The following is a 23,572-nucleotide window of genomic DNA, read 5'->3' as shown; positions in this document are numbered from 1 at the left end:
TAACCGATCTCGGCTCACCATAATTTTTTAGTAGAGATGGGGTTTCACTATGTTGGCCAGGCTGGTCTCGGACTCCTGACCTTGTAGTCCACCCGCTTTGGCCTCACAAAGTGCTGGGATTACAGGTGTGAGCCACTGTGCTCATCTGGGTTAGCTTTAAGAAGCCACATATGCTCACAGCTGAAATAGTTAAAACGTGTATTTTGAGGCATCATGGCTTACACCTGTAATCCTAACACTTTGGGAAGGCTAAGGTGAGCAGATCACTTGAGGCCAGGAGTTGGAGACTAGCCGGGGTAACCTGGCAAAACCCCGTCTCTACTAAAAATACAAAAATTAGACAGGTGTGGTGGCGCATGTCTGTAATCCTAGCTACTCGTGAGGCTGAGGCATAAGAATCACTTGAACCCGGGAGGTGGAGGTTGCAGTAAACCAAGGTCACACCACTGCACTCCGGCCTGGTGACAGAGCAAGACTGTGTCTAAAAAACAACAACAACAAAAAACCAAAGCCCTGCATTGGATAAAATCCTTAAAATTAAAAATTTTCATATCATCATTTACCCTACTGACAGCTATCTCTGCATCGAACAGTAGACATCTTACTTTTCCCTCAAAACAGCACATTCTGTGCTACAGAGTTCTTAGGACCTCTTAGGAGCAACTGGGGTTCCCAGGATTTAAGTTACTTTCACCCACCTTACTTGCCTGCTAAGGTGAAATTCTTTTGCTCCTTATTCATATTTTCCTTTGTAGTATGGAGCTTCGTTTCAACTCACGGATTCCAAGCTCAGCATATTTGCCAGAGCAAGGAAGTAGTTACGAAAAAATTCATGACAGTTACTGGTCTCTGCTCCTGGGCCAAGCACAGTAGTGCTGTTGTTTACCAAGCAGGTGAGGGGTGAGCGCCTCCTTTGGTTTCTAGGAGACTTTGATTTCCAGTTTTAGCTCAGTCTGCGAAATTTCATGGGGTATTTTGGGTGAGAAATGTTTCATGAATTCAGAATGTCTAAAAGTGGTGGAGTTTTTTATTTTTTTCATACGGGGTCTCACTGTGTTGCCCAGGCTGGTGTGCAGTGGCTCAATCTTGGCTCACTGCAACCTCCACCTCCCGGGTTCAAGCAGTTCTCTCACTTCAGCCTCCTGAATAGCTGGGATTACAGGCATGTGCCACCACACCCAGCTATCTTTTTTTTATTTTTCTAGTTGAGACAGGGTTTCACCATGCTGGCCATGCTGCTCTTGAATTCCCGTGATCCACCCACCTTGGCCTCCCAAAGTGTTTGGATTAAAGATGTGAGCCTCTAATTTGATTTATAAGGAAATCAAGCAGAAGCACTTATTAGATGACGTGAGCCTATCTCATCTGACAGAATGGATGCCAGGGGTGATAGGGCCTACAGTCTGTCGGGCCATGTTCTCTCCAGTCTGAACTGTGGTGCATGATAGTGTTTTTGTTCATGCTTTTAAATTTGGTCTGAGACAGACAGAGGCTTGCTCTGTTGCCCAGACTGGAGCCCAGTGACATGATCTCTGCTCACTGTAACGTCTGCCTTTTTGGTTCAAGCAATTCTTTTGCCTCAGCCTCCTGAGTAGCTGGGATTACAGGTGTGCACCACCACACCTGGCTAATTTTTATATTTTTAGTAGAGACAGAGTTTCAAGATGTTGGCCAGGCTGATCTCGCATTCCTGTTCTCATATGATATGCCTGCCTCTGCCTCCCAAAGTACTGGGATTACAGACATGAGCCACCATGCCCGGCCAGAGCTTTTTTTTGCTTATAAATAAGTGACTGTTTGAAGCAGATGTAACATGGGAACATGTAAGTCACCAGACTCCCGGTTTTAGTCTGTTGCTCTTGGACACTTTCTGTGTTGTGCGGGACTGATAGTTTTGCTTTTGTCTGTCCTCCAGGCTTCTCGTCAGTGCCTCGCAGGATGGTAAACTTATCATCTGGGACAGCTATACCACCAACAAGGTACGGACTGCAAAATTCCCTTCCTTGGAAAACTGACCCAGGAAGCAGGGTTTTAAACTTTGGATTCATTTTTGTGAAATCACATAATACAGAATAGGGAAGGCAGTAGCAGCAAGCTCTGTTTGTTAGTAGTGAAGTTGTGCAGGTGAGATAGACACTGAGTCATGTGCTGGCACCTGCGATAATCTCTTCCTCCAGACCAGGCACAGTTGTGCTGTCATCTGTCATCTCCTTACCAAGTTGGTGGGAGCTAAGGACCTTCTGTGTGTCTATTCCAGTTTTAGCAGAGTCTGGGAAAATTCATGTTTTATTTATAGAGTGCAGAAATACTGCTTTTCATTCAATTATTAGTTTTTAGAAGACATCATCTGAAAGGCATCATATTTTGAAGTGTAATTTCTGTTATTTTCAAGACTTAATCCAAATTGCATTGTTTTGAATAAAAAGTATTGTCATTGGTTCAAACATATGTAAAAAATGTAATTCAGTTATATTTTACTAAAGAATACTAAATGTGTATAAATGGTTGCACTAATTACAGCAGATCTAAAACACTGAGAGAAGTGGCAGGGTGGATGTAGGAATGTCCATTTTGGTTATTCCATAGAAATATTTTGTTTTTGGCTGGGCATGGTGGCTCATGCCTGTAATCCTAGCACGTTGGGAGGCTGAAGCGGGTGGATCACCTGGGGTCAGGAGTTCAGGACCAGCCTGGCCAACATGTTGAAACCCTGTCTGTACTAAAAATACAAAAAATTAGCCAGGCATGGTGGCAGGCACCTGTAATCCCAGCTACTCGGGAGGCTGAATCAGGAGAATCACTTGAACCTGGGAGGTGGAGGCTGCAGTGAGCTGAAATCACATTATTGCACTCCAGCCTGGGTGACTGACAGAGGAAGACCCTGTCTCGAAAAAAAGAAAATTTGTTTTCAAATCAGTTTATAGCTGTTTGACAGGGTAATGCAGTGTTTTCTTCCAATATTATAGGGGTTTTGGGTTTTTTTGTTGTTGAGATGGAGTTTCGCTCTTGTGCCCTGGCTGGAGTGCCATGGTGTGATATCATCTCACTGCAACCTCTGCCTCCCGGGTTCAAGCGGTTCTCTTGCCTCAGCCTCCCGAATAGCTGGGATTACAGGCGCCCACCACCACACCTGGCTAATTCTTGTATTTTATTACAGATGGGGTTTCACCATGTTGGCCAGGCTGGTCTCGAACTCCTGACCTGAGGTGATCTGCCTGCCTCAGCCTCCCAAAGTGCGGGGATTATAGGCGTGAGCCTCCGGGCCTGGACTGTTTTGTTTTCTTTTGAGACGGAGTCTCACTCTGTTGCCCAGGCTAGAGTATAGTGGCGTGATCTTGGCTCACTGCAACCTCTGTGATTCTCCTGCCTCAGCCTCTCAAGTAGCCAGGACTATAGGCATATGTGCCACCACGCCTCCTGATTTTGGTATATTTAGTAGATAACGGGGTTTTGCCATGTTGGCCAGGCTGGTCCCAAACACCTGACCTCAGGTGTTCTGCCTGCCTCGGCCTCCCAAGGTACTGGGATTACAGGCGTGAGTGACTGCGCCCGGCCTAATAATGCAGTTTTGATGAGTTGGCAGTACTACTGTTAAGTCCCCACCTAATCATAAGTTGTGACATCAATAGAATTGTAGATTGTGTGGATTGAATTTGCATTCCCATGTGCAGCACTGGACTTCTCATTAAGTATTGCTTCACGAACTGAGTGACCACACATGGGAATTACTCTCTAGATAACTTTGGCTGTTATTTTGTTCTGTTACCTCCTATTCAATGACAGTTGAAGAAGAGAATATCCTAGAATCAGTGTTATTGTTTTTGAACATAGAGGTTTTTGCAGCATCTGTGTTTCTGTCATTAGGTCCACGCCATCCCTCTGCGCTCCTCCTGGGTCATGACCTGTGCATATGCCCCTTCTGGGAACTATGTGGCCTGTGGTGGCCTGGATAACATTTGCTCCATTTACAATCTGAAAACTCGTGAAGGGAACGTGCGCGTGAGTCGTGAGCTGGCAGGACACACAGGTACCCATCCTTATTCGTAACCTTCAAGTGACATACGCTGTTTACCTGGTGTACATTATATGCTTTGGATACTCAGCTTTTATCAATTATGGATTTTTAAAATTTTTGGGGAGGGGACAGAGTCTTGGTATGTCATCAGGCTGGAGTGGAGTGGCATGATCTCGGCTCACTGCAATCTCCGACTCCCAGGTTCAAGCAATTCTCCTGCGTCAGCCTCCCAAGTAGCTGGGACTACAGGCACCCACCACCACACCTGGCTAATTTTTATATTTTTAGTAGAGATGGGATTTCACTGTTGGCTAGGCTGGTCTTGACCTCCTGACCTTGTGGTCCGCTCGCCTTGGCTTCCCAAAGTGCTGGTATTAGGGGCGTGAGCCATGGTGCCCAGCCTTATTAATCATTAGTAATGAGTCTGGTTCAAATAAAAGTTATAGTAATAGCCAGAAGTTTTCTGAAAATGAAACTGAAAACAGGCCTGATACGCCTTCACCAGTAAGAAACCTGTGGATTTGTGCTGGGCATGGTAGCTCATGCCTGTAATTGCAACATCCTGGGAGGCCGAGGCCAGATGTTTGAGACCAGCTGGGGCAACAAAGCTAGACCCCGTCTCTACAAAAAATGAAAAACTTAGCCAGGCGCAGTGGTGCACACCTATGGTTCCCAGCTCCTCTGGAGGATCGCTTGAGCCTGAGTGGTTGAGGCTGCAGGGACCTATGATTGCGCAACTGCACTCCAGCCTGGGTGAGAGTGAGGCCCTGTTTCTGCAAATGAGGCAGATGAGAGCTCTGTGGCCATAAGTGCTGGGTAGTCCGTTATCTCACCAAGATTTTCTTTGCTTGTGACACTAATTCATCACAAAAGGCATGCAGTTGCTGAAAGAGGACATCCTATCCTAATATTTTACCTCTCTGACTGTATTATCTGTTCTCAGAAATTTTATGGGCTAGTACCTTTTGGTAACGCTTCACCAGGCTCACTTACTTCACTTGCAACCAAAGAAATCCATTCACGGAGTACTAGTACTGCCTTTGACACCTATTAAGCAGTCTCTTAAATAAGTTAATATTGGCCAGATTACAGTTACCCTTGTCCTTTGGAAGATATGCTGCCTGTTTTTATTGATTTCTGTTCTGTGTTCTTTCCTGCCTTCTGCTTACTTTGGAGTTGCTTTCTTAATTTTTCAGCTGCTTAAAGTAGATCTGTAGGCCACTGGTTTTAGACCCTTTTTCCTTTTCAAATATAATAACTTAAAAAGTTTTAAATTTCCCTCTATGGATAGCTTTAGCTGCATCACACACATTTTTTTAATGTCTTTTTTTTTTTTTAATAAGATGGAGTCTCCTTCTGTCACCCAGGCTGGAGTGGTATGATCTCGGCTCACTGAAACCTCCGCCCACTGGGTTGAAGTGATTCTCCTGCCTCAGCCTCCCGAGTAGCTGAGATTATGGGCGTGCGCCACCCCGTCCGGCCAATTTCTGTATTTTTAGTAGAGACTGGGTTTTGCCATGTTGGTAAGGCTGGTCTTGAACTCTTGAACTCAAGTGATCCACCTGCCTTGGCCTCCCAAAGTGCTGGGATTATAGGTGTGAGCCACGACGCCTGGCCTGACCTTTATTCTTGAAGGGTATTTTTGCTGGATATATAGAATTATGAGTTAAAAAAAAAAAAAAGAATTATGGGTTGAAGTTTTTTTAATTTTTTTTTTTTTTTAGCAATCTAAAGATTTGGTTTTTAGCAGTTTGCACATGATGTGCCTCGGTGTGATTTTTCTTTGCATTTTTGTGTTTTGGCATCTTGAATCTGTCAATTTGTCTTTCACCAAATTTGGGAAGTTTTAGACCATGTCTTCAAATGCATCCTCTGTCTTTAGTCCTCGTCCCTCTGCGCTGCAATACACACACATCTGTGCTGTGCCTGCAGTCCAGGTGCTGGGCTTGTTCATCACTTTCCACTTCTGCAGATCTGTTCCTTTTGTTGTTCTTAGCCCCGCTTACTTGCTTTTAACCTTTTTATTTCCACTCAAGCTCATGTACTTGTTATCTCTGATAAACTAAATAAGGCTATCCAGCAGAATTTTTTTTTTTTTTTTTTTTTTTTTTTTTTGAGACGGAGTTTCGCTCTTGTTACCCAGGCTGGAGTGCAATGGCGCGATCTCGGCTCACCGCAACCTCCGCCTCCCGGGTTCAGGCAATTCTCCTGCCCCAGCCTCCTGAGTCGCTGGGATTACAGGCACGCGCCACCATGCCCAGCTAATTTTTTGTATTTTTAGTAGAGACGGGGTTTCACCATGTTGACCAGGATGGTCTCGATCTCTTGACCTCGTGATCCACCCGCCTCGGCCTCCCACAGTGCTGGGATTACAGGCTTGAGCCACCGCGCCCGGCCCCAGCAGAATTTTTATGTCAGGCATTCCTTCTGCAGTTCTAGAATTTCTATTGCTCTTATTCTATTGCTTTTATTTAAAAATTATTTTTATTTTCCTGCTGACATTCCCTGTCCTTGTATAATAGCATGTTTTATTTTGTATCCAAAAGGAGAGTCCTATCACTGCCTTTAGAGTTCTTGTCTGCTGATCCCAGCCTCTCTTCTCATCTTCCTGAGGCTGGTCCTTGTGGATCTCTTCTCTGGAGTCTGAGTGACATTTTGCTATTATTTAGTACATGTAGTAATTTCAAATTGTATTCTGGACTTTATAAATGCTGTGTCATAGAGACTTTGGGTCTGATTACAATTCTCCAGAAATAACTGCTGTTTAGTTTTGTGTATCAGGCAGTCTGTGTCTTTCTTGTGTGGCAGCAGCAGAAACCAGGTTCAGCTTTTCTGCCCTAGTTGGGCTGCATGCCCGTGCACTTCAGGTGTCGGGTATCTGGTCAGCCGTGTGTGTGGTTTGGGGCTCCCTTTCTGTGGCTTTCTTCTTTCTAGTTTTTATCCTCTCTCTTTCTGGCTGTGGTTGCCCAGCAGTCTGTCTACTGGCACCTGAAGACCTCGGCCACAGGTCTTGTGTGTGAGGCCTTAGCCCCAGGGTTGTCACAGACAAGCCTTTCCTCAGGGAAAGCTCCTTAAAAACAAACCACGCACTGCCTTTCTTTTCTTCTAGGGTGAGCTCCTCCAGTTCCCGCCTGCTCATGTTTTCAGTGCTTTCAGGTCTTTGGTTTTGTATTTCATCCATGGCTCGTAGTTGTTCCTGTGAGAAGGTAATGTCTACCGATAGGAGCCACTGGCCGTTGCTGGGAGTCCAGCCAGGCTGCTCAGCGACCCTGCCAGCCACGCAGCTCTGTTGATGCAGTGCCCTTTTTGGAAAGGTGTTCTTATGTTCAGCAGTCCCTTCCCATGACCCTCAAAGTCAGTGCATCTACTTCCATTGGTCATCAGAGATTGCTGGATTTGTTAACACTGACAGTTTGTGTGTTTGAAACCAAAAAAAGAAAAGCCAAAAATACCCAAGAAAACAATAACCTGGTATTATTAGGAATGTTTTAGAAATTTTATTTCCTTCATATTTCATGAAATTTCACTTCTAAGGAGTTGTGTTATTAAAAAAAAAAAAAAAATGCCGGGCGCGGTGGTTAACGCCTGTAATCCCAGCACTTTGGGAGGCTGAGGCGGGTGGATCACGAGGTCAAGAGATCGAGACCATCCTGGTCAACATGGTGAAACCCCGTCTCTACTAAAAATACAAAAAATTAGCTGGGCATGGTGGCGCGTGCCTGTAGTCCCCGCTGAGGCAGGAGAATTGCCTGAACCCAGGAGGCGGAGGTTGCGGTGAGCCAAGATCGTGCCATTGCACTCCAGCCTGGGTAACAAGAGCGAAACTCCGTCTCAAAAAAAAAAAAAAAATTTGGCCCCTTAAGAGTGTTTGTGGGCTGGGCGCTGTGCCTCCCGCCTGTAATCCCTGCACTTTGGGAGGCCAAGGTGGGTGGATCATGAGGTCAGGAGTTCGAGACCAGCCTGGCCAGTACGGTGAAACCCCACCTCTAAAAAAAAGAGAGGGTTTGTGAGTCTGGGTAACAGGGAGATCCCATCTCTACAAAAAATACGAAAATTAGCCAGGTGTGACTCAAGCTTGCAGTCCCAGATACTCGAGAGGCTGTGGCGGGAGGTTCCTTTGAGCCTGGGAGATCAAGGCTGCAGTGAGCCGCGGTTGTGCCACTGCATTCCAGCCTGGGAGACAGAGTGAGACCCTGACTACCGCCCCCCACACCCCACAAAAAAGAGTATTTGTAACTTTGTTCAGTCATGATTCAGATTCAGATCAATGAAGGTTGAAATTTGAGGCCATGCTTGGTGGCTCACGCCTGTAATCCCAGCACTTTGGGAGGCCAAGGTGGGCGGATCACCTGAGGTCAGGTGTTGAAGACCAGACTGGCCAACATGATAAAACGCCGTGTCTACAAAAATACAAAAATTAGCCAGGCATGGTGGTGTGTGCCTGTGATCCCAGCTACTTAGGAGGGTGACACAGGAGAATAGCTTTAACCTGGGAGGCAGAGGTTGTGGTGAGCCGAGATCGTGCCACTGCACTCCAGCCTGGGCGACGAGCAAAACTGTGTCTCAAAAAAAATTTTTTTTATATTCTTCCAGTAGTGTCTCACTGTAGTCCAAGGCACAGGCATGGCCGTCAGTAGGGACATCTTTGAGAAATTTGCCGTTGTTGTCTTGTTGCAGGCTTTTTAAGGATAGCTTTGATTAGTTTAGTGTTCATCACTTGTGCCACCTTCTCCTGGACCTGTACATTTGACCTCTATGATTAGAATTCTTTGTTAAGCCATAGTTTTGAGGAATTTTCTTAAAGAATCTTAGAACTTGATCCAACTTCCCACCCGCCCCTGCAAAAAAAAGAATCTTAGAACTCAGTTGCACAGAAAACACTTGCAGGCTCTTCCAATCCTTACTAATCATTGAGCAGTGTGAGGGCAGGAATCATTTGCAGCTTTCTGAATATGGCTATTGTTAATCAGTGGTGTGTCGCAATTGTTTCCATAAAAGATGAGGGACTGCATGGGACAGACAGGAGCTTCTAGCCCCCAGTCCTGCCACCCATCCTATGGAAGCTCTTGAGCAATACATCTCAGAGGGAAACATTTGGTGGCTTTCTGTCTTGGTATTTTGCGTATTAAGATTCTTCCTTAACAAAGGATGTCATCTGGAAATAGTTGATAGAATTAATTCACAGTGATTGGGATGGAATGTGTAATGTATTTTTTTAAAAATTATAGATAGAATAAATGTTCTGCGTTCTGTTTTGGTGACAGTAATTACAAATGCATTAGATGACATTTGGAAAACTATTAATTCCTTAAAATCTCATTTCCAGGCCAGGCACAGTGGCTCATGCCTATAATCCCAGCACTTTGGAAGGCCGAGGCAGGTCGATCACTAGAGGTCAGGATTTCGAGACCAGCCTGGCCAAGATGGTGAAACCCTGTCTCTACTAAAAATACAAAAATTAGCTGGGCGTGGTGGCGCATGCGTGTAATCCCAGCTAATCTGGAGGCTGAGGCAGGAGAATCTCTTTAACCCAGGAGGGGGAGGTTGCAGTGAGCTGAGATCGCACCACTGCACTCCAGCCCGTGCAACAAGAACGAAACTCATCTCAAGAAAAAAAAAAAAAAAGCTTATTTCCAGCTCTCTGACCCAGTCTCAGATTTTTATCAAAGCAGATCCCTAAGGGACAATGCAGGGAGACTCAACGCTTGCTCTTAGAGCTTTGTTCTTTGCAAACCTCTCGGGGGGTGGAGACACGGCAGCTCTTGCCTGGATCATTCTGATTGAGATGGCTACAGATACACAAGCATTGATCAGAAGTCCAGCCCAAGGCCTTTGTGATATAGCGTGCACAGCTGTCGGTGACAGAACTCACTGTGGTGGTTAAAACTTGGGATTTTTAGGCACCGTATGTTTATAGAGTGAGAAGCAGAACATTTTCTATATTCATGAAAATAGTGGACTTTTTTCTGACAGGCCTCAGGACCTTGGACACAGAAGGGGATATATGTTGTCTGCCAGTTCAGGTGGCACAGGTGCTCCTGAAACCACCTGTCAGTCAGGGACTAGTGAGGGACTGGCATGGATGTGTTTATGGCTGATTTCTTGGCATTGGCTTCAGGAGCCACAGCAGGATATCTGGTGACTGGGATGCCCACTTGAGGCTCTCTGTCATCAGCCCTGGCATCTCAGCTGCACTGGTTGGCCTCACAGCCACACGCCACCATGGAGGTGCTTGTGGTGCCCACGCACTCTTCTGTGCGTTCCTCTGAGCCTCACTTTTACATCTTCAAGTTACTTCCTCATCGCTTTCATTTTCCTTTTTACTGAAGAAAGGCCTCTGCTCCGCAGCTCCTGTGCATACCTTGGCGCACAGGGCTGGACACCTTTCCCACCAGGTCTAAGGCTGAGCCTGTTCCTCCCCGTCACTGTCTTGTTTTTGCTCCTTGGAGCCGATCCTGGGGTGGCACAGGTGCTCCTGAAAGCACGTGTCCATGAGGGACTGGGCGTGGCCATGGCCAACTTCTTGGCATTTGGGTGCCTGCCTTTTGACATGTCCTGTGCTTCTCCCTTGGGTGCAGTCTCCTCCCCTGCTCCCCGACAGGGATATTCTCCCGGATACAAGCAGGAGAACTAAAACTTCCAGAGTGTGTGTTCATCGTAGAAATTTGAAAAGGGGGCCAGGCATGGTGGCTCATGCCTGTAATCCTAGCACTTTGGGAGGCTGTGGCGGTGGATTATCTGAGATTGAGAGTTCAAGACCAGCCTGGCCAACATGGCAAAACCTCATCTCTACTAAAAATACAAAAATTAGCCAGGTATGGTGGTAGATGCCTATAATCCCAGCTACTTAGGAGGCTGAGGCAGGAGAATTTGTGAACCAGGGAGGCTGAGGTTGCATTGAGCAAAGCTCACACCATTGCACTCCAGCCTGGGTGCAGAGCTAGACTGCATCTCAAGAAAAAAAAAAAAAAAAAAAAAAAGGAAGAAATTTGGAAAAACAACTTTGAATCATCTTTTATGTTGGGTGGACCTATAATTCCACCCATAATTACAGGTTATACAGTAGTTATGCAGTAGTATTATACTGTCGTTCTGTAACCTGGGGGCTGTAGAGAGTTTCATGGTGGGGTGCACTAATTTGTTCCTATTGTCAGACATTTAGGCAATGCCCAGTTTCCCACAATTTGTTATAAACATTGCTGCAGTAAACAGCACCCTTATATAGATGGATGATTTCTCAAGCCCATCGCCCTGTCCCGGGTTCGTTTCCTCCCAGGGCTACGTCCGGCCATGCTTGTTGTGTCCTTCTAAGGTTTTGCTGTCTTGGGGTCGGCAGACATGCAGGGTAGAGCAGTATGTGCACCCACGCCATGCTCTTCCCGGAGCCTGGTGACCTGCTCCTTTCTAGACTCTAGACTTGCTCTGTCCTTGAGGCACCTCTGCTAACAGCCCACGCCCAGGAGCCCGTCTTTCTCCTACACTTCCACTATCTGCCCTGCCTCATGCCAAGTCACCCCCTCTCTCCTGGACGTTCACGACCTCATCCCTACAGCCAGTGGTCCCTGTGAGACGCAGGACAGCCCTTCACACTGCCTGTGGGACCAGACCACTGCAAAGTCCCCAGGCCGCGTTTCAGCCTCTCCCTGAGGCACTTGGTGCAACCTTCGTGCCCTTGCACCTCCGCACTGGGTGCACACTTTTGTTCAGGATCTGTTTTCCCTGCCCCTCTGCAGGCTTCCAGAGGGTGGCAGCACAGGCCCCCGCACCAGGGGAGGAGGGGCGTGTTTTCACCTGAAGTGTCCCCCCACACATACCCAGGGAATTTGTTCAAATTCAATAATAACAGAAATAGTAACTGCCTCCGTTTACTGAGAACTTCTTAGGTGCACAGACAGCTCTGCTCCTCCCATTAGTTCCCCAGTTCCATGGGGAGGCTGGGACCCTAAAAGAACTTACGTGAACTTTCCATGGCTACTTAGCTGCCATGCTGACAGTGGAGTCCAGGTCTTTCTGATTTCAGAGCCTACAGTCTTCACCACTCATGGCCTCTTGGCGAGAAGGCCCTGTGAGGTTTGCCTGGAAGAAGGGGTTAAGCCTGGTCTCTGTGCACGCTGGGCCTCACAGTGTGTGCTTGGCACCCTGGGCACTGCACCCGTCCCACTCTCCAGGCTGCATTGGACACAGCTCACCCCCCTGAGCATCATGGCTTAGCTCGCCAACCTGAACATGCTCAGACACTTACTTAGAGTAGCCTCTGGTTGGGCAGAACTGTCTAACACAATGCATATCTTATAAAAAGTCAAACATCTCATGTAAATTATTGGACACTCCTGAAAATGAAAACATACAACAGTTTTAATGAGTACTTGGAGCATGGTTCCTACTAAATGCATGGTCTTTCAAACCATCATAAAGTCACAAAACTGTAAGTCAGGGACCACGTGTGGCTTATACATGTGCTTATTGCCCTTGTCCTTCATAGTTCCTGTCAGCTGATGCTTGTCCAGATCATTTTATCAGCACTTGAGGGCTGTGATTTTAGGGTTCAAGCTGATGGGTTCTGTGTAGCTTCACTACAGCCTGCACAGGGTGGGATGGAGAGGTCACCTTTGAGATCATGATTTTTTTTTTGTGGTGGAGTTTCGCTCTGTCACCCAGGCTGGAGTGCACTGGCATGATCTCTGCTCACTGCAACCTCTGCCTCCCGGGTTCAAGCAGTTCTTCTGCCTTAGCCTCCCTAGTAGCTGGGATTACAGGCACCCACCACCATACCCGGATAATTTTTGTATTTTTAGTATAGATGGGGTTTCACCATGTTGATCAGGCTGGTCTCGAACTCCTGACCTCAGGTGATCTGTCCGCCTTGGTCTCCCAGCGTGCTGGGATTACAGGCATAAGCCTCTACGCCCAGCCAAGGTCATGATTTTTTTTGATGCAATAAACCTGAGAGTGCCTCCGCCTGGTTTCCTTTGTAAGATGCAGGCTGTGCTTAGGTCTCCATGACTCTTCTTTCCTGTCCTCTGTGCTCACATTCAACAGACTGAGTGTTGCAAGGTTCCTTGCATAGTCCAGACTCTCCCTGAGGCACCTGATGGGATGGGGGTGCTTACTTGAAGCAAGGGTGAGTATGAACTAGGGAGCCAGTGGAGAGGGGCTCGGGTAGAGACCCTGGAGCATGAGGACGAACTGCAGGACACTACACGGAGCACCAGGGTATGTAGGGCTGTCCTCTTCTGAGCTGGGCTTGGGTTCACTTTTGTGGTCCCTTGTGTCCCTCTGGTGTGACCTCCAGGAAGTATTTGACCATGTAGTTGATATGTAGTTGCTTTTTGAGGCATGTAGTTGATATTTTGAACTCTATCCTCTGTGTGTATTTTTTTCTGTCAGAACCAATTTAATAATGTTTGTTGGCTGGGCACGGTGGCTCACCCCTGTAATCCAGCACTTTGGGAGGCCAAGGCGGGCAGATCACGAGGTCAAGAGATTGAGGCCATCCTGGCCAACATGGTGAAACCCCATCTCTACTAAAAATAAAAAAATTAGCTGGGCGTGATGGGAGCACCTGTAGTCCTAGCTACTTGGGAGGCTGAGACAGGAGAATTGCTTGAACCCAGGAGGCGGAGGTTGTAGTGAGCCAAGATCGTGCCACTGCACTCCAGCCTGGGTGACAGAGTGAGACTCCATCTCAAAAAAAAAATAAATAAATAAATAATGTTTGTTAAATAAATGCTTTGTTTTATCTGTAATCTTATACTTTCCACATTAAAACCCTCAATGGGTTTCTTCTTTGTGTGCATTTTATTTTTGTTTGCTGATTCACGCAGTGTCTCATGACTCCCTGGGGTGCAGTCGGGAGGAAAGCATTTCAGTAAACACCCAGATTGAAACAGGTATCTTGAGAATCCTCAGTGCCACTGGGACCCCTGAATCTTCAGATTAGGGCCAGGCTGTCACCAGCCCTGGGCACACACACTATACTTTTAGTTCCACAGTAAATACTAGAACTGTGATCAGTGCACAAAAGAAGTAATGGTAACCAGAGGTTGTGAATATGCAGCCACCATGTGTGGATATTGTAGATTCAGGAAATATTAGGATATTTTGGAAGTTGTTTAGGAGGGGACATCTCGGTGTGTCCCCACCATATCCGCTCTCTCTAGTCTCTGACCCTTTCTTCTTTCCTAGTGGGAGTGGGTGGGAATACTCTGGGACACAGAATTGTGCCCACACTGATGGGGGAGTGTTACAGCCGCTGTCCCCAAGAAAAATCCACACATATTCAAGAGCACCCCCATGTCTGAGGTCCTGCTGCCATGCCGCTTTCTTGCTGCCCTCATTGTCCCTTCTATAACCCACGGGCCCTTACTACCTGACCCTGTGGCCTTGCCGCCTCCTGCCCTGGCTGGGCCCTCTGTTTGCATCCTTCTTCCCTGAGTCCGCTCTCGTCCCCGCTCCTCTCCTGGCTTCCATCTTGTGAGGCCCTGCCTTGCCCTCTTCCTTCCCTTAGCACTCATTTTCTGATGTGTTCTTTCAGTGATTCTCATTCTCTGTCCTGGCTGGAGCATGGGCTGTTGGGGAGCAGGAGGTGTCTGTTTTAAGGCTGCGTTCCAGGTGTCTAGAGGGTCGCCCTCCTGGGCACTGGGGTCAGCTCCCCCAAATGAGTAAATAGACAAGGGATCCCCAGCCTTTGATGTGTCAAACAGTAAAGCAAATGAAAGATGTGTGTTTCACAGGTGTGGTTTCTGCTCCTGCCCCCATCATGGAGCTGTGGGTTTCTGTGGGATGCTCTGTCCTGCCCGGCCAGGGTCTCGCCCTCGCCAGCAGTGTGTGTGGACCTTCTGCTCTGTGCAGACGGGAACAAAAGGTCACTAGCACAGTGCTGGTCTTACCTTAGATATAGAGCTTTCACCCGGCCAGCAGGTTTCTCTGTGTATGAGACTGGATGCAGGGCCTGCTGGATTCAGGTCATCACTCAGGCCTGTTCTTTGCCAGGTTACCTGTCCTGCTGCCGATTCCTGGATGACAATCAGATCGTCACCAGCTCTGGAGACACCACATGGTAAGTACCTGACCTGGGGCAGGTAGTGCCTTGAGAACCCCGCAGCCCCTGGCACATTCCTCTGTGAACACGTAGGAAATAGGCTCTTGAATTATTAGGCCATCTTTAAGTGACCTTAAGATTTAAAACACACAGTAGCAACGTGTGAATTCATTATATCATTTTCTTTTTATTTTTTGAGATGGAGTTTTGCTCTTGCCAGCCAGGCTGGAGTGCAATAGTGCAATCTTGGCTCAGTGCAACCTCTGCCTCCCGGGTTCAAATGAGTCTCCTGCCTCAGCCTCCTGAGCAGCTGGGATTACAGGCGCCAGCTACCATGCCTGGCTAATTTTTGAATTTTTAGTAGAGACGGGGTTTCACCATGTTGGCCAGGCTGGTCTCGGACTCTTGACCTCAGGTGATCTGCCCACCTCAGCCTCCCAAAGTGCCGGGATTACAGGCATGAGCCACTGCACCCAGCCTCATTACACTTTTAATAGATTTACAAAGTTCGGTTTTCAGCAGCTAAGAACTGAAATATAGATTTTTTTTTTTTTGAGACGGAGTTTCGCTCTTGTTACCCAGGCTGGAGTGCAATGGCGTGATCTCGGCTCACCACAACCTCCACCTCCTGGGTTCAGGCAATTCTCCTGCCTCAGCCTCCTGAGCAGCTGGGACTACAGGCACGCGCCACCATGCCCAGCTAATTTTTTGTATTTTTAGTAGAGACGGGGTTTCACCATGTTGACCAGGATGGTCTCGATCTCTTGACCTCGTGATCCACCCGCCTCGGCCTCCCAAAGTGCTGGGATTACAGGCTTGAGCCACCGCGCCTGGCCGAAATATAGATATTTTAAGTACAATCAGGCTCTAAGTGCCTGCTCTTCTTTTTTTTCCCTGTGTATATTTGTACTTCCTTGGGTGATGTTAGGTGAGAGGAGGGTGAGTTTCGACTTTCCCTTTCTGATAGCACCATGTTATTGTAAACAGTGAGCGCAGCCTAAAAATAACAGATACCACAATTCAGGTGAATTGTATCAGACTTCCTGTCTAGAGTTTTCACCTTACAGGTAAACAGAAGCCCACTTAAATAAACCCTAGAGTATTTTCATTTGTGGCATCAAAGTACATAAATTAAATGACCAGAGAGTTATTTTATTAGAGTCATTTTAGACTTCAGGTGGCCTTTTGGGTTTTTCTGGTTTTCTGAGGCTTGATTTGGTGGCAGGAGCTGTGCCCAGGCCAGGGCACAGACCCCTACTCACACGGTCGGTGGGATTCACTGAGACATAGGCCCTTAACCAATTTGTCAGCAAAGCATTTCCACGTGGTATTACAAGGTCTTGTTGCATACATTTCATAGATTTACAAAAGATTTGTCATCTAGATTGTCAAATATTGGGAAGATTTCTTATTTATTAGAAGATATTTTTAAAGCGCTTCTGTTCATTAATCCTTTTTTTCAGACTCTTTTACGTATCTTCCTTACTTTTCTGTAGTCCCTCAGGCCCTAGAGAGGAGACTCCCCGTGCGGTTTCTGTTAAGATTGGCTGATTAGATTTGCATTGCCAGGCCCAGCTAGGCTTTCCTTTGAGGGTGACATGAACGGACAGTGCTCACTGGTGTTGCTTTCCATGGGTTCAAGGCGCAGGAACAACACGTGGGCCGGCATGTGGCCCTCAGCTGTCCTTACACCGCCAGGCTTCTGCTCTGTGTAGGGCTCTGTCAGCGTCTCACCTTTTGACAGCCGTTAAGCGGAAACACAGTAGAATACTATGACCACTGAGAACTCAGCTACTCTCCTGTTTGTGATTCCAGGAAAGGGCAAGGGGACCTCAGAATTGCTCCAAGCCACTTGTTTACATGGCATTGCCTTCTCCTGCCTGCCTTTCTAAGACCTTGTGAAGGGGGACAGGCACAGAGCGAGCAACCACAGGTGGAGGAGCGTCCCTCCGCCACACACGGGTTCCCCATAGCTTCCTGCTGCTCCCTCCATGCCCATCCATGACCTAAGACTGTGGCACAGCCTCGGCGTTTCTGCTTCAAAAGTGCCCCAGCTCCTTGCTTGCTGGTGTTGGAGTTGAGGTGGCGACCCTATCGCTCGGAAGCCCAGGCCCTGTGCTCCTGTCTGGATAATTTTGCTTGCTTTGCTTTGTTTCCCTTTCAAAGTTGTATTGCATTTGAATTTGTCTTGAAATAATTTAAAAGTAACAGTGCAGAGGCTTGCTGTGGTCCTGGGTGGTTTGAAGGACAGTTTGTCACATGACTAGCCACCCAAGAAGGTGAGGCTGATGTCCACTTGTCATTCGCTCCTGCTCCAGTGCCCTGTGGGACATCGAGACCGGCCAGCAGACGACCACATTTACCGGACACACTGGAGATGTCATGAGCCTTTCTCTTGCTCCTGACACCAGACTGTTCGTCTCTGGTGCTTGCGACGCTTCAGCCAAACTCTGGGATGTGCGAGAAGGCATGTGCCGGCAGACCTTCACCGGCCACGAGTCCGACATCAATGCCATTTGTGTGAGTCTGGGTGAAGATGTGAGGCTGGGGCCTCCGCCGGCTCTGCTAGCTGTTCGGATTGCTAAGTGTTAAACTTTTCTGGATTAGACGCTGTCCTTTTTTGTTTTTGTTTTAATTTTGTTTTTGTTTTTGAGATAGAGTCTGGCTCTGTCACCCAGGCTGGAGTGCAGTGGCATGATCTCGGCTCACTGCAACTTCCACCTCCCGGGTTCAAGCAATTCTCTTGCCTCAGCCTCCCGAGCAGCTGGGATTACAGGTGCCCACCACCATGCCTGGCTGTTTTTGTATTTTTAGTATAGATGGGGTTTCACCATGTTGGCCAGGCTAGTTTCAAACTCCTGACCTCAGGTGATCTGCCCACCTTGGCCTCCCAAATGCTGGGGTTAGAGGCATGAGCCACTGTGCCTGGCCTCCTATCTGATTCTTACACAACCTTATTTACAGGTGGGTATACAGAAAGCTCCCCATGGAAATCTTATCTGTGTTGACCCTTTGTCTCACAGATATTCGTGGTGTGTCTGTTGTGTGCCAGTCCCTGTTCCCACCTCTACAGCTGAGCAGTGGTTGGGATCCTGGAGGGGCATGACAGTAAGATACCTCAGGCCACCAGTTACTGGTTATAGATCCTTACTGGTCAGGGGCATAGCTGACCAGGGAACCTGACCTCCTCTTTAGCACCCGGATGGCTGGGCAGTGTCCAGCCCCTGGCCTTGTGAGGAGACTTGGATGGATGTATCTGTTGGTTGGTCAGAGCTCTGCTGCAGTCCCGACCACTGCCCTGGTCAGCCCGTCTCCTCTCCTTCTTCCCTGAGATAAGCCCTAATGTCTGGCAGCATGCCTGTCAGTGATGACTACTTTATCACTATTCCTTTGGAATAAATTGTACTCTTTGGGGACCGTAATCACAGTGTCCAAGATCACAGTGTTTTGTTTTCGTTTTTTTTTAAATTCAGTGTCTGTAGAGACTGTCAAAAATAGCCAATGCCGACTATATTTCAAGTCGTCATACCTCAGGGTATTGGGAAAAGTTTTCAATTAGCAATGATCGCGCCTTGGATAAACCTCATTGGCTATGACACTGCCGCTGCGCACAGCTGACCACAGTGTGTGTGTGTTTCCCTGGTGCAGGTCCCCTCCCATCCCCAGTCCCCTGTAGCTCTGGGCCCCTGTGGTACCATCCCTCTGTTCTTACCGGAGCACAGTCTTCTGGTCTTTGCCTGCTGTGTACTCTGCAGCCCTACCATTGAGCAGTCCATATTCTCAGTATTTCTTTCTAAGTGCTTACATGATGTCTCGATTTGCTCTTTCCAGTTCTTTCCAAATGGCAATGCATTTGCCACCGGCTCAGACGATGCCACCTGCAGGCTGTTTGACCTTCGTGCTGACCAGGAGCTCATGACTTACTCCCACGACAACATCATCTGTGGGATCACCTCTGTCTCCTTCTCCAAGAGCGGGCGCCTCCTCCTTGCTGGGTACGACGACTTCAACTGCAACGTCTGGGACGCACTCAAAGCCGACCGGGCAGGTGGGTGGCCGTGGGGCCTTGCTGTGTCTCCTGGATGTTCACATGGTATCTTTAGGGTGGACACAGGGCGGCTGCATAAACTGCAGCGTTTTAGTGTCAGTGGGACTGTCGTGTGGCATAGCAGGAGTGGTAGTCGCAAACTCACGGCCCAGCTCTGGCCTCCAAGGCAAGTGGACTCCGAGGAGCACCAGCAGATCTTCCCATACGAGCTAGGGAGGGCGCAGGAGAGGGTCAGCTGTATCAAAGGCAAGCATGTTATTACCAGGTGTATTAAAACACTAGATGTTTGATTTTCAGTAGCTTTGGAAAAAAAAAAAGGTAAAAAAATTTAAAAAAATAAAACAGTAGATGTATACAAAATGAGGCTTCCTTACTAACAAACAATGAACATTCAGGCATCTGAATTTGAGATTGTTGAGACTGACAGAATCTTTGAGCCTCATTTGTCTCAGTACCTGGGAAGATGGAAGAAGGCAGTCTGGCTACAGGTCATGGCTCTTACTAGGGATTCCTGCTTCTTCTAGATGGGTGCCATTCCCACTTCCTGGTTAAATACCCGTCTTTTTTCTCCCCGGCCTGGGGGGACCAGAGTGGAGCCCTTCCGACCAAGTCCCACAGTCCCAGTGCTGTGGAAGGGCAGTGGAGGCCAGCCTAGGCCTTGGCAGAGCACATGCCGGCCCCGTGCTCAGCTGTGTGCTGGCTGCAGGAGCTGGAGGAGGGTGGCTGAAATGGGCTGTCAGATCCTCCTGGGAGGAAGTGGAGTTCCTGGCTGGTGATGATCCAAGCCAAGGCTGTTGGGAGTGTTGACAGGAGGCTCCCTGACCATGTGACAGCGCCAGTGGTCTCAGCCACCATTGCTGCTCCTGTGTTTTGGGTCTTGTGCAAGGCTCTAGGGATCACAGACAAAGGAAAAGCAGCTCAGGCCCTAAGCTCCTGTGTTACAGATTGTTTTGAGATTGGGTGGTTTGGATTTTTTTGATTGTGGTCTTTGCTTCTTTTTTAAGCTTTATAAGTGAGAGTGCAAAGAAGTCAGTGCAAAGGGCTCTGGATTTATTATGTGTGTGCGTGTGCCTTTGAATTTTAACAAGGTTGGCCATATGCTTCAGTTTAATTCCCACGTGGATGCAACTTTCTTTCCCTTCCTGGCCGTTGGGGACTCTGGGACTTGTCCCATAAGAGGCCATCCGCCCTCATCACAACATGGCACACAGGTGAGATTGATGCCTCTGGGCTTTGGCGTGATTCTGCTGTTGTTTGCTCCCAGGTGTCTTGGCTGGGCATGACAACCGCGTCAGCTGCCTGGGGGTGACTGACGATGGCATGGCTGTGGCGACGGGGTCCTGGGATAGCTTCCTCAAGATCTGGAACTAACGCCAGTAGGTAATGCAGCACCCAAATGCCCTTGTCTGAGGAGAACTGTGGGTGTTTCTCATAGAACGTACGAAGTTGTAATTAATGGTTTCTAGATAAATGTTGATGTAGCATTGATTTGGAATTGTGTTGTGGGAAACACTTACAGAAATCTGAAGTCATGTGCCTTCAGCTGCAGACACTCATGCAGCGGTGGGAAGAGCAGTGACCTGACTTGCGTCTGCACTTACATACCCTGCCTCTTTTCACATTTCTTTCAACTCTGTTTAAAACAGCATGTGGATGCCATGGAGACTGGAAGACCATTCCAACTTTGACGCGTTACCATGAGAGCATATCCTATCCAACCGTACTAACGTGGACACCCTACACCTCCCCTCAGAACTTCAAAAGGGCAAGATCTTTTTTCCTTCACTTATTGCTGAAACCAAGAGCACAATTCCCATTAAGAGAAGGATCTCTGTGCTGTAAACTAAAACAAATTGTGCATTCCTTCCGGGGCCATCGTCTTTGTTTTCTTTTTTGTCTTGAATGAATTTTAAAAGGAAATATATAATAAAAATGTTAACCAGAAGGTAAACTTGAGTGTAATTGTGAGACAAACACACCTTTCCACTAGTTTATTTGAATTTTAGACCAGTGACCCTGTTTTGTGACATTCACACAAAACAAGCTGAGGGCTTTGTTCATCTGGTCATCGTGTCCAAATTTCAGTCATGTTTGTGGCAAGATTTTGGAAGCATTCATATTTCCTTTTTTAAAATATATTCCTTTGTGTTCAGCAGTTACTCAAAACCAGAGAGTCTAGGGCAGCCTCTCTGCCATTGTCAATGATGTGAATTCAGTCCCTGGTTTTTAATTTTCTGTCTAGTGTCACAGATCATTGTTGCACACAAACATGGCATAGAAAAGAACATGTTCAGAAGCCATGGGACCAAGCACATGCGGGGATGGTCTCCAATGCGTGATCAGAGAGTCCTTCGCCTTGGCTGAAAAGTGAGCTCAGATCCAGCACCACTTTCCTCCTGACCCATCCTGTCCGTCTTCTGAGTTGAGTTTTTAATCTCACTTTGGGTTTCCTTGTGAAGTTGGAGGGAAGTTTATAATAGCCTAACACTACCCCACCCCCAAGAAGGAGGAACCTCAGTTTTCAAGAGCGATGCCTGTCCTGTGCTTGGATAGTCAGTCAGTTATTTGTGTATGAAACAATGTACAAATCAATGTTTTGAAAATAATGATCTCAGACTTTCTAAGTTAAATTTTAAAAATTTTGATTGTTTGCCATATTGGGTGGGTTTACTCTTAGAATCGCATGCTGTAGAAATGCTCAAAAGTGCATATAGGACTCAGTCCTTAGGTGTTCTTTTTCTTTTGAGAAGTAACCTCTTACAGTTGTAACCATTGCGGCTCTGTCCACTTCTCGTTGCTGCTCTGTGGCACATATCGGAAGCAGTACAGCGCGCGGCTCTACACGCTTGGGTAGCGGGATAAGTCACTGTTTTCTTTCTTTGTTTTAAAAAACAAAAGTTCTGTTGCAAACGACTGCTGTTGGATTCTGAGGGTGGGGAAGGAGGGAGGGAAGGAGGGAGGGGAGTGAAGAGCCTGCCCTCCTTCATGGATTCTAAATGGCCCTAAGCGTCCAAGGCGGCTCGGCTCGTTCCCGTCACGCACAGATTGTCCTAGTGTTCCTTTCAAGGCCAGTGTTCAGCAGCAGCGTTTGGAAAGCAGGTTCTGTGGGACCCCCGCCCTGCCCCCCCGCACTCCTTCATAGCAGCAGTAGTGGCTTCTTCATCCTGTTTTCTGCAACATTCTATACAAAACTGTGCTGTGACTTTGCAGTAGGCCTGGATCTGGCAAAGAGAATACAAATGAAACCCCTTCTTTTCTCTCTCCATCAAACAACTCTGTAGAGCTCTCTGCACCCTTCCCCTCTCCACCTTTTGTATTTAATTTTAAAGTCAGTGTACTGCAAGGAAGCTGGATGCAAGATAGATACTATATTAAACTGTACTGTTATTTAAGATGTAATAAAGCAGTTTGACATGAGGGACTTTGGTGTGGTGATTATTTATGGGTCCATTTTCACTTGATGGACACACCCCCCTCCCTAGGCTGCCCCTGCTGCCGTGAGGTCTGATGGATGTGGTCATGCCAGTGCCTTGCCCGCCCACATCACAGAACCCATGAGTGGTGCATTGGCTCCTTGGAGGCGTTTCTGAGAAGCTCCACCCCACAGGCCTGCAGAGCAGTGAGGTCCACCTGTGACCCACCAGACCCCTCCCCGGGCACAAGCCTTGCCCACAGCACCATGGGAGTCTCCACAGGCAGCTGCCTCGCCTTCCTCTTCTGCCGTTTCCCTGCCCTGGAATATCTGTGGTTGTGTTACTCCAGAGACTTAGCTTTCTTTGGGACTAAACTGAGCGTTCCTCTTAGTCTGAATAAAAGGAACTGTATCTAGTAAGAAAAAAATGAGCACTGGTCATGGGAGTGTGGAAAACCATGGCCGTGTGCTGTGTGTGTCCCAAATAGCCACTCCAGGCTCTGGAACCATCCACTTCCCTGCTTTCCAAGGTGGTGATTTTTTTTTTTTTTTTTTTTTGAGACAGAGTCTAGCTCTGTTGCTTAGGCTAGAGTGCAATGGTGCAATGTCGGCTCACTGCAGCCTTCCCCTCCCGGCTTGAAGAGATTCTCCTGCCTCAGCTCTCGAATAGCTGGGATTACAGGCGCCTGCCACTGAGCATGGCTAATTTTTGTAGTTTTAGTAGAGACAGGGTTTCACCTTGTTGGTCAGGCTGGTCTCAAACTCCTGACCTCATGATCCACCCACCTTGGGACCCCCAAAGTGCTGGGATTACAGGTGTGAGCCACCATCCCCGGCCAAGCTGGTGATGTTTTAAAATCTTAAACAGGCAATACAATACAAAATTAGCTGGGCATGGTGGCGCATGCCTGTAATCCCAGCTACTCGGGAGGCTGAGGCAGGAGAATCACTTGAACCAGGGAGGTGGCGTTTGTAGTAAGCAGAGTTTTGCATTACTGCACTCCAGCCTGGATGAAAGTGAGACTTGTCTCAAAAAAAACAAAAAACAAAAAAAAA

The 23,572-nt window shown here is 47.6% G+C and overlaps 1 protein-coding gene and 1 non-coding gene across 8 annotated transcripts in view; one reads left to right on the top strand and one right to left on the bottom strand.

Annotated features, from left to right (window-relative positions):
* The window catches only part of GNB1 (G protein subunit beta 1), a 103,191-nt gene extending 80,666 nt beyond the window's left edge, over window positions 1-22,525 (top strand). For 6 of the 7 annotated variants that reach the window (XM_032262137.1, XM_032262135.1, XM_032262136.1 and 3 more), the window contains 7 exons: window positions 1,916-1,979; window positions 3,865-4,027; window positions 15,008-15,074; window positions 17,375-17,576; window positions 18,888-19,104; window positions 20,369-20,484; window positions 20,751-22,525. In XM_032262137.1, coding sequence (XP_032118028.1) covers window positions 1,916-1,979; window positions 3,865-4,027; window positions 15,008-15,074; window positions 17,375-17,576; window positions 18,888-19,104; window positions 20,369-20,475 — 820 coding nt within the window. In that variant the 3' untranslated portion in view covers window positions 20,476-20,484; window positions 20,751-22,525. The remainder of the gene's footprint in view (window positions 1-1,915; window positions 1,980-3,864; window positions 4,028-15,007; window positions 15,075-17,374; window positions 17,577-18,887; window positions 19,105-20,368; window positions 20,485-20,750) is intronic. The other variant, XM_032262140.1, reaches the window with a different exon arrangement.
* LOC116539356 lies at window positions 18,531-18,672 on the bottom strand. Its single transcript, XR_004264013.1, has one exon. It is a non-coding gene; the product is annotated as a U4 spliceosomal RNA (small nuclear RNA).
* Window positions 22,526-23,572: the final 1,047 nt, after the last annotated feature.

Source organism: Sapajus apella, unplaced genomic scaffold (genome assembly GCF_009761245.1).
Source record: "Sapajus apella isolate SASKATOON/1434 unplaced genomic scaffold, GSC_monkey_1.0 scaffold127, whole genome shotgun sequence".
Taxonomy (NCBI): Eukaryota; Metazoa; Chordata; class Mammalia; order Primates; family Cebidae; genus Sapajus; species Sapajus apella.
The sequence above is the reverse complement of the archived record's forward strand: the minus strand, read 5'-3'. Positions and strand labels throughout refer to the sequence as shown.